We start from the raw sequence: 14141 nt of genomic DNA, 5'->3' as shown, positions 1-14141 counted from the left end.
TTTCCCCCACCTACTCCTGTCCCTGACTTACACTGGCATCCTGGGGCCAGACCCTGCCTGGCCTTGAGCCTCAGTCTGCTCTGCCCGTTAGCTTCCCCAAGAAGAGGATGGAGGCAAAAAGTAGCTCCATGAGAGGAGACTTAGGCCTAGACCAGGGCAGCAGCTCATGAAATGTAACAGCTAGAGGGACTAGTGGCAACCCACAGGCTGAACCACCTTGTAGCACAGGTGAGGAAATAGAAGCCCAGAGAGGGATAGGGACCTGATCAAAGTCCCACAGCCAGCCAGCAGCAGACAAAGACCAAAAGCCAGATGGGGTCATCCTCTTTTCTAAACTTCAGTTTCCAATTCTAAACTGGGGATAACAAACCCAACCTGGGGCATCACTTAGAAACTGTAAAGCACAGTGCAAAGGTAGTAAGAAATCGGTATTTTTCCCCATGGCCTGGAAGTCTGGGTGGAGGAGGGTGGGTTGAGGCGCAGGCAGGAGCACTTACGACTTTCAGAGGATTCATCCAACTCATTTATTCTACCCTTTCCCCAGAGGCCCAGGCCACAGAGTGGAGGAGGAGGGTATTAAATATCGGAGAGTTATTTAAAAGCTGGTTGCCCGCCCCTCAGAAGCAGAGTGTGGCCTCTGCTGACTCAATGGAGAAAATGAATCTTGGGTCTATGGATTTTCCTGTGTCTCATGGCAGTGGGGGGAGGGGGAAATGAGAAATGGGAACAGCAAAGCCTGCAGTGGAGTTGTCCCCTCCCCACCAGCGCAGACGCTACACGAGAGAACCTGGGGCCTCCCCCACTACCTAATGACTGAGCTTCATCATGTCAGGCCTGCCGGGCTGCTCCTCCACTTGTCTTAGAGAAAGGGGGGTCAGAGGGAAAGGGAGGCCAGCATGAGGGCCGCCAGGATAAAGGGAGCCTGGATTGCAGGCTGCTACATCATCAGACTTAGGAGGACCCCCAGACTATCCTACCACTGCTTTATAATTGGGGGGGCAAGTTCAAGGTCACATGTTAAGAAGGTGGGGGCACCAGCTTGGGCAAGTCACAGCATTACCCTCCCCTCCATGACCCTCATCCCTAAAAGGCCAAGGGTCACAGGATTCAAAAGCCCTCCAAGATCAGCCCGTGCACACACACACCTTTGAATAGAGGGAAACAGAGCTGGAAAGGCAGACTTGTCTACAGGCTCCAGTAACATTGAGTTGCCCCTAATGGACAGAATGGAGCTGGAGGCAGATGGGGAAGGGCTACCTGCTGGGTGACCTCAGGGAAGTTGAAAACCTCTCCAGGCTCCCTACCAAGGCTTAGTGGAGCTTATAGAGGGTAGGGCCTTTCCAGGGGAGAAAAGGGTATAGGAGCTGGGGTTTAGGGGAGGGAACAGCTCCTTGAAAGGCTGAGAGGGGCTCTGGGACCTAGTGGGGTAATAAACTCAAGAATTGGGGTCTAGCGTGGCTGACACGGGGGATTCTCAACCTGGCACAGGGCAGACAGGATCATTCTGCCTGGGTGGGGCTGGGGTGAGTCATTTGCTGAGTCCTAAGGAAACCCTGAGTGCCTGCGCTCTTTGCCCACAGGCTCCCCTGGGATCTGACCCAGTCACACTCCCTAGAGAGAGAACCTAGGATGGGGAGGGCTGCGGCAAAGGAGATGAGCAGGAAACCTGAGCTCCTGTCAGGCGGGTCCCAGTTAGCTGTGCAACCTTGAGGAAAGCACTTGACCTTTCTGGGAGGCTGTCTCCTGGTGTAAAGTGTAGATGGAGGATCTTCACCTAGCTTGCTTCACAAGGGTGGATCGAGCCAGAGATTTTTAAATCATTATTTCATTTAGTAAATGTTCCCTGGTGCCTTCTCCATGCTGAAACTCTGAGCTGTGTGCTGACAACACAAGAAATCAGACAGTTCTGAGCCCCAGTTGCTGACAGTCAGGGGGCTCAGGAGAGCTCTAGCCCTCTGATCACTCAGTGAAGTTCAAAGGAGAGAGAAGGAAGCCATGAAGGCTTCCTGGAGGGGACAGAACTCAAGCTGAGCCCTGAGGGACAGTAGGCTGGACTGGAGAAATAGGATCAAGGGGAGAGAGCACCTCATGTGGGGCAAACAGTGAGCAATCCACTCGATGCATCAGAGAATAAACACACACACAGCCTCAGACACAACTGGACATATATTTATTGAACACCTACTGCATACTGAACACTGACAACCCCAAGATGGAGAGGGCTGTTCCTCCAGAGAACAGAGACCCCCAACTGGCTCACAGACTTGGTTCTGGGGGAACCTGGACAGAGAAAAGGAACACCTGCACAAAGAGGAGGGTGGGGAGAAGGCAGGGTTAGAGGCATATATGGAGACAGCAAGTGGAGACTCACTCCTTTTACTAGCTACCATGAATTTGAGGTATTGGGAGATGAAGGAACATGGAACAGAACAAAACGACATGGGAACTAGTTAGTCCCAGAAAAGGGCAATGCCTCATCTAGAGTCACACGGATGCTAGGTGCCCAGACCCTAATGATATGGCTTTTCTTGTTTCAAAACCTTTTCCCTTCACGTTATCACAATAGCTCTGAAAGGACCAGGAATGACAAGAATTCAAAAGCCCACCTACTTTGCAGAAGTAGAAGCTGACAGCCCAGAGGTGGAGAGAGAGGTCCAAGGTGACACCAGATCCGCCCTGGCATCTGTTCTTGGCCTCAGATTCCTGGGGTCAGGATGAAATTTCCCTGTGGTGCTGGCCCCTCTCAGATGCAGCTACTACCTTGGACAAAGCCCTGGGCAAGGACCCTGGGGCCAGGTTTCTAGGCAAAGCCCTGAGGACCACAGGCTTTGTGGCAAGTCCCTGGCCCTCTGGTCTCACCTCCCCATTTATAAAACACAGTCATTGCCTTGTTCTCTGCCACCTGATGGTCCTAGGTTCCCTCTGGTCCTCCTTTCCCCAACTGAGGTGTCTAGCACCTGCATACACACCCCAACCCCCTACCACCAAAGCTGCCTGCTACTCAGCAGGCATCAGCCCATCAGAAACCAGCCGCCATGGGACCTGGAGAGGGAGATCTGGCCTTGGCAGTTGGTCTGTGATTTCTTAGTGGCTGGAGGCAGAAGGGGCTCTATGCAGCAGGACAGAAAAGCAAAGACCTTTTCATTCATTCATTCATTCATTCATTTACAAACATTTACTGCACAGTCTCCTGTGCTAGTCCCTGTACCGGAAACACAATAGTGAAGAAGAGCCAGTGTCTCCCACTGGGGGAGATGTCATGGCTGGGGCTTGGAGCTGACGTGGACCAGGACTGGGGTGAGTGCAAGAGCTGAGGGCCCAGCCTCAGTGGCATCTGTTTGAGCTCTTGTGCCCATATGAGAAAAGACACCACCCCCTGTTAATTCCACAGACCGAGGGCATGGTGGAGGGCAGGCGTGGGCTCAGGGTGTGTTGGCCGACCTCTGGATACATGTGCTTGCACGCATGAGTCTGTAAGCTTGCCCCTCTGAGAACACACCCAGGCACTTGCATGGCCCCAGAGGTAGGAAGGTTCAAATATGTATGTGCTTATGAATCTACGGACATATGCCAGGATACATTCAAATCTATGTTTATATGTGCACACGTATAAATGAGCCTGCATGTACTTGCAAGAGGTACATCTGAGGCTGCCTGGAACTGTGCACAAGCTTATGCAAGCCTTCCTATGCATGTGTATGCACACCCAAGTGAGCATGAGTGTGTGTGCTTACACGTGAACACACCTAGGTCTGTTTACGTGCTAAGATTGCTGCTATGTGTACACGTGCATGTACAATCACACATGTACATCTGTACAGACATGTCCAACATGCTTGTGCAAGTTACTATTCTCATCTGCCAATACTTGGGAGTGACAATGGGACAGGGGAGAGAAAGGGGAAGGGGAAGGGGAGGCCACCCCCCCACCCCCAGCATCAACAGCCCTGGGCCTTAACAATGGCCCTTGTCTGAGACCCAGGTCACTGCAGGGTCTACGTCTTCTCCTACCTCTTCTCCTTAAGTGGTGTCGATCTGTTGGTTGATCAGTTAAATATAACCTCAGGGAAGGAGTCAACCCAACAATCCCTAATTCAGGTGAAAGAGAATGACTCTTAGGTTGGGGGGAGCCTCTATCCCAACCAGCTCTGCTGATACCAGAAGGGCTTTCGGATCAAGTGTCAGCCTCTCCAGCCTGAATAATTCATGCCAAGGCAAGGAGTGCTCCCTTCTCAGGAGTCTGTCCCTTTAAATCAGGTCTGGAGCTGTCCAGTTCTGGGAAAAAAAAAAAAATCCAGAACAAAACAAACCTATAAACAGCTCAGCCCTGGCCCCTTCTGAGACCCCCACTCCCTGCTGCAAAATCTGCTCCCGGTCTCACAAACCCTCCTACCCATTCAACATTTACAGGTGAGATACCCTGGAGGAGAGGAGGGGCAGCTGATGGTATCCAACAACCCTAAGGTCCTGAGACCCAGAACAGCCTAGCGGGGGTACAAAGGTGCTGGGACAGGGAGGGGACAGCAAAGAGCTGAATCACCACACCCACCGGGTCCCCGGGCCTAGGAGAGTGCTTGGGGGAAGAGTCCAGCCTGGTGGAGGAAATCAGATGGAAGAACTCCCGGCAGAGCAGCCAGTGACTTGGGGGGAGGAGGGGTGGAAGGAGGAGGGGATGTCGCTGACTTCCTCGGGGTGGATGGGGTGGGGTGGAGAAGGCGTTGGTCTCCCGGGACTCGCAGGGTTTGTTGACCGAGCCAGGCCTGATGTAACTGGGGTGGCAGAGGAGTGGGGGATGAGGCTGGGGATTTCCCTCACTCCTAGCACAGCCCTCTCCTTGATCACAAGGATAAGGTAGAGGCTGAAAAATGAGGAACTTTCCCAGCCCACCCCTCATCCCTGCCTGCGCTGGTAGGAGGAGCCCTAAAGTCCTCCCCCCAAATTCTCGGCCGGTGATGCTGACCCACCTGCTTGCTCTCCCTAGCCCGGCCCCACCCCACCCCACACACCCCAGAGAGGGAGGGGGAAGGTACCAGCCTAAAAGCGGGGGCTAGGGGGAGATGAGGGGGAAATAAGTCAGAACCTCGGAGAGCCAAACTTCTCAGCAGTCCGAGAGCCCAGAGGGGGTAAGAGAAAGAGCAGCAGACGAAAGCCCTGGTTCTCGGGAGCCTCCCACCCCGCCTCTCCGCAAGGAGGGCGCGGAGACACCGCCGGGGGCGGAGGAGGAGGCCGGGAGGCGGGGAGGGGGGAGGCAAACCCTGCCCACTCGGCTCCGAGCCCAGAACGGCCGCGGAAGTCGGAGGCCGGTGCGCAGGGCGAAGAGGGCACCGGGGGCGGGGGGCTCCGCTCCCCGCCTGACCCCTCTCGCCCCAGCCAGGAAAGTGAAGGCTCCTCGGACTATAGAGCCAGCGGAAGGACCGACCACAACCGCCGGGCGCTCCCGATCGAAGACTTGCCCCACCCGCCCCCCTCCCCGCCCCCACGGGTCTCCGAACTCACTGGTGAGCGCGGCGGCCCGGGCGCTGGATGCGGGGGCAGCCGTGATGGCCCCGCGCGCGGGACAGCCGGAGCACAGGGGCCCGCTGCTGCCGGGGCTGCTGCTCCTGGCGGCGGCGCTGAGCCGACCCGCCGCGCCCTGTCCCTTCCAGTGCTACTGCTTCGGCGGCCCTAAGCTGATGTTGCGCTGCGCGTCGGGCGCCGAGCTCCGGCAGCCGCCGCGGGACGTGCCACCCGACGCGCGCAACCTCACCATCGTGGGCGCCAACCTGACTGTGCTGCGCGCGGCCGCCTTCGCCGGCGGGGACGCGGACGGGGAGGAGGCGGAGGCGGAGGCGGAGGCGGCGGGCGGCGTGCGCCTGCCGCTCCTGACCGCTCTGCGCCTCACGCACAACAACATCGAGATGGTGGAGGACGGCGCCTTCGACGGGCTGCCCAGCCTGGCGGCGCTCGACCTGAGCCACAACCCGCTGCGCGCCCTGGGTGGCGACGCCTTCCGCGGGCTGCCCGCGCTGCGCTCCCTGCAGCTCAACCACGCGCTGGCGCGGGGCGGCCCCGCGCTGCTGGCCGCGCTGGACGCCGCGCTCGCCCCGCTCGACGAGCTGCGCCTCCTGGGCCTGTCGGGCAACGCGCTTAGCCGCTTGCCGTCCGCCGCGCTGCGCCGGCCGCGCCTGGAGCAGCTGGACGCGCGCCTCAACGCGCTGGCCGGCCTGGACCCCGACGAGCTGCGCGCGCTCGAGCGCGATGGCGGCCTCCCCGCGCCGCGCCTGCTGCTTGCCGACAACCCCCTGCGTTGCGGCTGCGCTGCGCGCCCCCTGCTGGCCTGGCTGCGCAACGCCACGGAGCGCGTACCCGACGCGCGGCGCCTGCGCTGCGCCTCCCCGCGGGCGCTGTACGACCGGCCTTTCCTGGACCTGGACGAGGCGGTGCTGCGCTGCGCCGAAGGCGACGCCGACGGTCGCGGGGAAGAAGTGGAACTTGCCGGCCCGGAGCTGGAAGCCTCCTACGTATTCTTCGGGCTGGTTCTGGCGCTCATCGGCCTCATCTTCCTAATGGTGCTCTACCTAAACCGCCGTGGCATCCAGCGCTGGATGCGCAACTTGCGCGAGGCGTGCCGGGACCAGATGGAGGGCTACCACTACCGCTACGAGCAGGACGCAGACCCGCGCCGCGCGCCCGCCTCGGCCGCCCCCGCCGGTTCTGGGGCCACTTCCCCCGGTTCGGGCCTCTGAGCTTCGCTTGTTGGGACTTGGGGGCTACCCCTGCCAGCTCATGACCTGTCCCGAGGCCGTGGGTATGAGACACCTGCGAGCTTGGGGCTCTGAAACCTACCCCTGACCGATCTGAGACCTTTGGATTATGGCATCTCCCCCACCTGGAGGCCCCAAGCTGTACCCCCCTCCCCAGCCTCTGAGAGCTGTCACCATCAAAGACCCAGAGACACTCTTTTCTGATTCCAGAAACCCCGTCCACCCATCCCAAGCTCTGACAGCCCTCCTGAACCACCAGAAGCCCCCTCCCCCTTTCAGCACTCACCCAGAGACCCTGTCCTTCAATCCAAAGGCCCTGGGACTGCTTCCACTACCCTGTGCTTTGAACCCAGACCTCTCAGCAGGAAACATCCCCCTAGACTACATTCCAGCTTGCAGCCCTCAGCTCCCTTCGAGGGCTCGGGGACCCTCACATCCCATTCTGGTCTCAGAAGCAGAGCAACCCCACCAGGAGGTTTCTGGGGACTTTGAGCCTTTTTTCTCATTTGGGAGCTCTTAACTCTCCATCCTGCATAGAGACCTACATCCCGGGAGTCTGAGGGTTGGGCACCCTCCCCCAATCTGAGGATGTATTTCATACCACCCACCACCCCAGCTCTTGCTCAGGCCCCTCCCTTCCTTGGCCCAGGCTTGGGGTTCAGCTCTATCTCTCCCATCCGAGGGACAGGCACACCCCTTTATAGCCTTAGCGTGGAGCTGATCCTCAGCCTTTCCCCCTTTTGGCTCTGATACCCTAATACTCAGTCCTTGTCCCCAATCTCAAACTCTCAGCTCTTCACCCCGATCTGAGTTTCTTCCCCCTGCCCAAGTCTTAGGCTCTCAATTCCTCCTACATCCATCGCTTGCACTCAGTACCCACACTGCCACTCACTGGCTCAGGGTCCAGTGAGGAATCCATCCCTGGGATATGCTCAGCCCCCTTTCCTCTTAGGATGAGCTCTCTAGCCCTGCAAAACCCTGCAAAACAGGCGCAGATGCGAAGCACCCCGCAGCCATACTAGCAGATCCCCATGGGAGATCCTGGAGGAGAGAGTCCTGGGGGTGCAAAGTAGATGGTCTGGCCTCACAACCAGGGTCACCTGACCATTGTGCCACAGAGAGGGGTAGCTGAAGGGCTCTGAAGGGCTGGGAGCTGCTGGCCACATGCTCTTTCCCACCCATGTGACTCTTCTCCCTTGGAGAGTCCTCTCTGCCACCTCCCCACCCCTGTCCCCCCGTATGCCTTCTGGAAGAGGAAGGGAAAAACCCTCCGGTCCAGGGTCAGAGCCTCAGCGCCCTGCCTTCTGTATGATCCCAAAGCACAACTGGTGAGTGGGAGGGGCCCGCCTCTCCCTGACTCCCACCCCCTGGGTCAGGCAGAATGGCTGGCCTGTGCTGCCTCTGCACACAGGAAGTCACCCTCCTTCAACATATTGCCTTGAGGCCTGCCTTCCCACCCCACCCTGGAAATCTGGATCTCCCTTGGGCAGTTTTCTATAAAGTCTGCAATAATCTCAGATACTCTGCTCTTGTAAACGGTGCCATGTCATTCCTGCTGACCTTGGGTCATTAAAGGGGGTGGGAGGGGACACTTAGAGCAGTTTAGACCTTCCTGAGGTGAAGCAGTGACTCTTGATGTCTTCTCCCGGACTGTGGGAGAAGAAAAGGGCTCTGACTGTACATAGTAAGCTTGAGGCTACACACATGGAGGGACTTCCCATTGGGATGGCATTACTCTCCAAACCAGTTCGCTTTTTATGCTGAGACAGTGTTATCTGCAGCCAGGGTAGGGTCCTGCACTTCCTCTACATCCTCTTACCCTTCGGTTCCTCATCACTGTGGTGGGGTGGAGGGTCACGGGGGAGATGTAGTTGGACTGACAAACACTAGCATCAGACGAGGCTATCAGGGAAAAAATCCAGCTGCAGAGAATCAGAGGCAGTTAATTCAGACAGAAAAGAGGAGGAATCATTATCTGCTGCTTTGGCATCATCCCCTCTGTTGAACTACCTGGTACTCCCTTATGTCCTGTGTCATGCCACGCTCTCCTGGCTAGAGGGTTAAGACCTGCACCTTGGATATGTGAGAGGCTGAGAAGAGAGGTAGCCTAGCAGTGGGGGATGTGGATAAAATAGCCCCTTGAGATATGTGGGACAAGGAGACAGGTGGGTTCTGGGCCAGTAGGGCCAGGATAAGAGGCTGTCTCCTACCTCAAGGTCCCCAGGCTGGATTATTTTACATTCAGGGTCTCAGAGCAGTGAGAGGCCTCTCACTGTTGTGGCCTCTCCCGTTGCGGAGCACAGGCTCCGGACACGCAGGCTCAGCGGCCATGGCTCACGGGCCCAGCCGCTCTGCGGCATGTGGGACCTTCCCAGACCGGGACACGAACCCGTGTCCCCTACATCGGCAGGCGGACTCTCAACCACTGCGCCACCAGGGAAGCCCTAATTCTAGAATTTGTGTCTTCTAAACATTGAAAGGGACCTCAGAGGTAACGCGGGAAGTCTCATAAACTGTGTCAAGGAGGAGCACCCTCTCTCGAGGAGCTTACTCCCTCCCCTCCTGGGAGCACCCCTTTCAGTGCCAGAGAAATCTGCCTGGGACTCCCTGACAGTCCCAACTTTGTCCTGAGGCCAGGAGCACACCTCACCCCAGGACAGCTCTTCACAGAGTGGTTGGCAGTGCACGAGCCTCCTCATCTTCTCCCAGCAAATTCCCTACCCCTTCTCCCAGTCATTCCTCGTGAGAAGGGGGTTAAATTCTCTTGAAGCATTCCCATCCATCAGTGACCGTCAAAGGGTGCTTTGCCAGTCCCGTAGGGGAAAATGGTGATGTTCTCTCTAACACAGGTTAGAGAACTGTGTCTCTAACAGGTCACCCTGCCCACCACCCCACCCCACCCCCTGCCCCCGCCGCCCAGTTCCAAAGACATAATGTAATGTAACCTAAGACTACAGTAAGTCCTGGCAAATAAAACATGCTTCTAGCTGTGGTACACTGTCAGCAAAAATCTTTGAGGGTTTTAGATGAGAGCTGATGCTAAGCTAAATATCAAATCAGTAGTTGTCAAAAATCAACTAATTGAGTACCTAATGTATGCCAACTGACATTTAACCTTAGTGCCATTCACTGACTCCCATTAAATGTTGTCTCTGAGCAGCTTCCCTTCTTGTAGCCTGTCAGTGGCCTTTGGCTTTATGGACCTATCAGCAGGGCCCCAGGGCCCCAGCCTCCTCTGCAAATCCAGCCATTTTCTTAGTCTCTACTAAATACAACTTTGCCAGTTCTAGAAAAGCTAATGACCTAGAGGAGAAATTCTATTCAGTCAAGTTCTAGAGAAAAGAAGTCCCAGGAAACCATGAGAACTCAGAGTAAGGGCCCCTGTACCCAGCCTAGGGAAATTTCTTAAAGTCACATTTAAGCAGGGTTTTGAGGGATGAGTAGGAGTTTGCAGGACAGAGAAAGATCAGAAGTATCAGCTTGTACAAAGGTCTAGATGCAGGAAGATCTGTTAGTCTGATAATTCAAGAAGATCATTAATGGCTGGGGGTAGCTAGGATGATGTGTGTGGGTAAGATGGTTCTGCGTTCCCTTCATTCTCCACTGGGAGGAACTAGAGGGACTTCTGCCCTCAGAGGAGAAGTCAGGGAAGTGGGAAGGTGTGCTATGTGGGCCAGGAGAACTGCGTGGTTCTCTTACTTGTTCCTTCCTTCTGCCCATCCTTTTTGTGCCAGGCCTCATGCTGGGCACAGGAGACAGAGAGAGGAGTCAGCTAAGCCGTGCCCATGGGAAGCCAGAGGGTCAGGGGGGTAAGAGAAGGGGCCACAAAGAGGTCTTGCAGGAAAAGGTGAGATGGAGGGGTCTGGCTGACCCTCCCCTGACACCTTGACATCACCCACTCACTGCAGACCCTCTCTCAGCAGTGCCAGGGACCCACCTAACAGTTAACCTCCCCCTCTAATCAGATTCTGTGAATGCTGCTGGAAGTTTGAGATGGGCAGGTGACTGCAGAGGCCAAGTGCTAGGGGGGAAAGCTCCATCCAGGATGTGCCCTTAAAGAGCAGGTGGGATAGAGAGCAGGTAGAGAAGGAGAGAAAAGGTGTGTGACTGTCAGAAATGTGATACATATCAAGGCAGCTCTGCACCAAGAAACACGTCAGACTTCCTGGGGTTCTGTGACCCTGTAAAAACTGAAATTTCCTCTCAAACACAAAGGGAAGCCACGATCACCATCTCCTTGAGAAGCCTTTTACTTCTGCGACCCCTTTCCTACCTAGGCCCCTCAGGTCTGGGGTGGGAATAAGTGAGGGCCCAGCTGGCGTCCAGAGGACTGGGTTTCAGTCTGAGCTCAGTGTGACTTGCCACGTCGCCTGGACCCTAGTTAGTCGGAAACATTGGTTAGGCCCTACTGTGTGCTGGGTGCTGGGGATTCAGCAGTGAACACAGCAGAGCCAGCTCGTGCCTTTCTGGTTCAGTCCGACCCTGACTGTGGACACCCCCTGCCCCTCCCTGGCTCCAGGTTCCTTCTGTCAGGCCAGGGCTGGACTTGTGACCTCCAGAGGCACTGCCTGCTCTCACTGAAGTCCATCTCCTTCTTCATTAAGTCTCTGCCTGGCAGACTCATGGCCCTAATTTACGGGCATGGCCTTTCCCGGACTGGTAGAAGTGACAGGGGCAGTTAATATTCCTGTGGTAATGAACTTGGCTGCCTTCAGAGTCCCTGCCTTTGCCCCCCACCCCTCCCTCTCCACCTCCACCCTCTTCCCTCAGCCCTGCCTCACGGTGATTGGCCCGGGGATGGCCAGTCCCATGGAGACCCCCTCAACTAAACCTTCAGTGTACTGGTGGGGAAGTTGCAGCCCAGCGAGTGCAGGAGCCCATCCAGGTCACACAGGATGTCAGAAGCAGAGCAGATCCAGAGCTCAGGGTGCCCCCTGGGGCCATCCCTGCCCTGCTCTGGGTCTGAGTATCTGGCAGTGCTGCCCCATCTCCAAACTCTGTATCTCCACCCCTGTGGTCATTGCCTCCTGCGGCCAGGCCTGTGGTGACCTGGAGATAAGCAAAAAGCCAGCAAGGAAGGGGTGGAGAGCTCTCTTCAGCCTCCATCAGCAGCTTCCAGGAGGCCTTAGAAACCTGCTCCAGCCTCTTGCAGGCAGAAACTCTGATGCGGGCTCCTTCTCAAGGGAAGGGGCATCTCTACCCCTCTCCGAGAGGAGAAAGGGGCTTGTTCTGGACCCGCAGGCTCTGAGGTCCCCCTGCATGAAACTCATCCTTCCTGAGCCTCTCCTCTCTGCCGAGCACCTGCTGAGATGGACCATACCCGGCTCCTGTGCTCAGTAAAGATGGGGCCACTGTGATAATGAAGGCATGGGGGCTCCAAACTAAGGTGACCATCCAAACTAGGAAACTTTGGAGTGTGAAAGGGACCTCTATTAATAATTACATTGGGACAAGAGTAAACTAGGACTGTACCAGGCTGTTGGGCCCTGGGCTACAATGACTTTTTTTTTTTTTTCCGTACGCAGGCCTCTCACTGTTGTGGCCTCTCCCGTCGTGGAGCACAGGCTCCGGACGCGCAGGCTCAGCGGCCATGGCTCACGGGCCCAGCCGCTCTGCGGCATGTGGGATCCTCCTGGACTGGGGCACGAACCCATGCCCCCTGCATCGGCAGGCAGACTCTCAACCACTGCGCCACCAGGGAAGCCCTACAATGACTTTTGACAAGACTTGGAGAGGAAAAGAAAAAGTGCCAGACTGCTAGACTAGCTAGTCTTCCAGCTCTAGATAACTAATACTCTCCCTGTCCTTGCCCCTGTCCTCCAGCCATGCTAAACAACTTCCTGAATGCTATTCTCTAGCCATACCAGACTACTCAGATTTTAGTGACAGAGCCCAGCTAGCTATTCCAGGCCCCATACCTTTGCTCACACAGTACCCTCTGCCTGGGATGCCTTACCCCCAACAGAGAGCAGCAGGACAGCTCAATGGTCCCCTCTGCTTTCCTGACCTCACCCTCTTCCTCCTGTCTCAGGAGCCCCCCCCCACCAAGACCTTCATTTGGACTGATTTGTTTTCTGGCCCATTGTCTGCACCAGACCAGACACTCCCTGCAGGGGCTGGGCCCAGTTCCCTTTTGGGTGCCTGACCCTGGTGCACAGAGATTTCTGAGCACCGCACTGCACAGAAGTCCAAAGCACAGAGGAAGAGGCATCACGCAGGGCTCGTGGCCTCCCTCTGCTGCATGTCTGATGCCCACTCCCTTTAAGTCCCACAACCTCTCATCTTGTTGAACTGAGGCTGCAGTTATAGAAGATGCCTGCATGGTCAGCTCCTTGTTACTATTCAATAAAGTGAGAGAACAGAAAGAAAAAGCAGCTTTAGAATATGTAATCATGTAAAACATAATTTAGCTTTAGCTTTTAGACTTTGACTTTTTAATACAATTATAGCTTTCTGGCCCTCCATTTGGGATTCTTGTCCAGCGTCCTATCTGGGCAACATCTGCCACTGGCTCAGCCTGCCTCAGCCTTGGTTCCTTGACCCAGGGAGCTATAGTGACATCTATTGGCCAATTTGTGAGAGTGGAACCAGTTTTAACTTTTTTTCATACATGCGCCATCTGCTGGTGAACATGGGAATGTTCCTTCTTTCATTTAGTCAAATCCATTCAGCAAATATTTTATAAAGTGCCTACTATGCGCCAAGCGCTATGCTAGGAAGAAGCTGGCAGCTGTTCTAGGCACTTTACATATATTAACCGATTTTAGCCTCATGACAATTCTATGAAGTAGGTGTTATTATTCCTACTTTACAAACGAACAAACTAAGACAAAAATGAATAATTTGCTCACTGCTAATAAAGGGGTCAAGTTGGGGTTAGAACTCAGAGCCCATGTGCTTGTACCAAGAACAAGTAAATAAACAAGTAAGATACCTCTTATGAGGGAAATAAACAGAGTGTTGTAAGAGTGATGGGAAAGGTTGTCCTTTGAATGGGGTAGTCAGGCAGGCTCCTCTGAGAAGGTGGCTTACCCTGAAGAATGGGAAGGAAGGAGCTCTGCAAACCGCCTAGGAAAGATCAATCCAGGCAGAAGAAACAGCGAGTGCAAAGGTTCTGAGACTGAATTTTCAAATATTGAGTAGGAGGCCAGTTATGACCATTCTACCCCTAAATACCTCTCCAATCAATCCTTCTTCTGCTTCCCCACCTGGTCCCAACTTCTACATCTCTCAGCTGGATCCCTGTCCCAGCTTCCTTCTTGATCCCTTTGCCTCCAGCCTTTCCCTCTGGTCCACCCTCTGCCGTGCAGCCAGAGTGATCCTAAAAGTGCATGAAGCTGATCCATCTCACTGCCCTGCTTAAAACCTGTCCCACCGTCTTCTGGATAAAAAGCTCTT

General features: G+C 55.5%; 1 protein-coding gene and 1 long non-coding RNA gene across 2 annotated transcripts; one reads left to right on the top strand and one right to left on the bottom strand.

The window, feature by feature from the left end:
* Positions 1 to 1799: 1799 nt before the first annotated feature.
* LOC307056146 lies at positions 1800 to 2667 on the bottom strand. The gene is made up of 2 exons (XR_013810999.1): positions 2611 to 2667; positions 1800 to 2301 (listed from the first exon to the last, which is right to left on the bottom strand). It is a non-coding gene; the product is annotated as an uncharacterized lncRNA (long non-coding RNA).
* A 2847-nt stretch (positions 2668 to 5514) lies between these two features.
* TPBGL (trophoblast glycoprotein like) lies at positions 5515 to 6725 on the top strand (the record flags this gene model as incomplete). Its single annotated transcript, XM_079708676.1, has 1 exon — positions 5515 to 6725. Exon 1 carries the CDS (start codon positions 5541 to 5543, stop codon positions 6723 to 6725), a length of 1185 nt encoding a protein of 394 aa, XP_079564802.1. The 5' UTR covers positions 5515 to 5540.
* Between the last annotated feature and the right edge of the window lie 7416 nt (positions 6726 to 14141).

The sequence above is a fragment of the Hyperoodon ampullatus genome (genome assembly GCF_949752795.1).
Source record: "Hyperoodon ampullatus genome assembly, chromosome: 7".
In the NCBI taxonomy this organism is placed as follows: domain Eukaryota; kingdom Metazoa; phylum Chordata; class Mammalia; order Artiodactyla; family Ziphiidae; genus Hyperoodon; species Hyperoodon ampullatus.
This window is presented reverse-complemented; position numbering and strand designations above follow the sequence as displayed.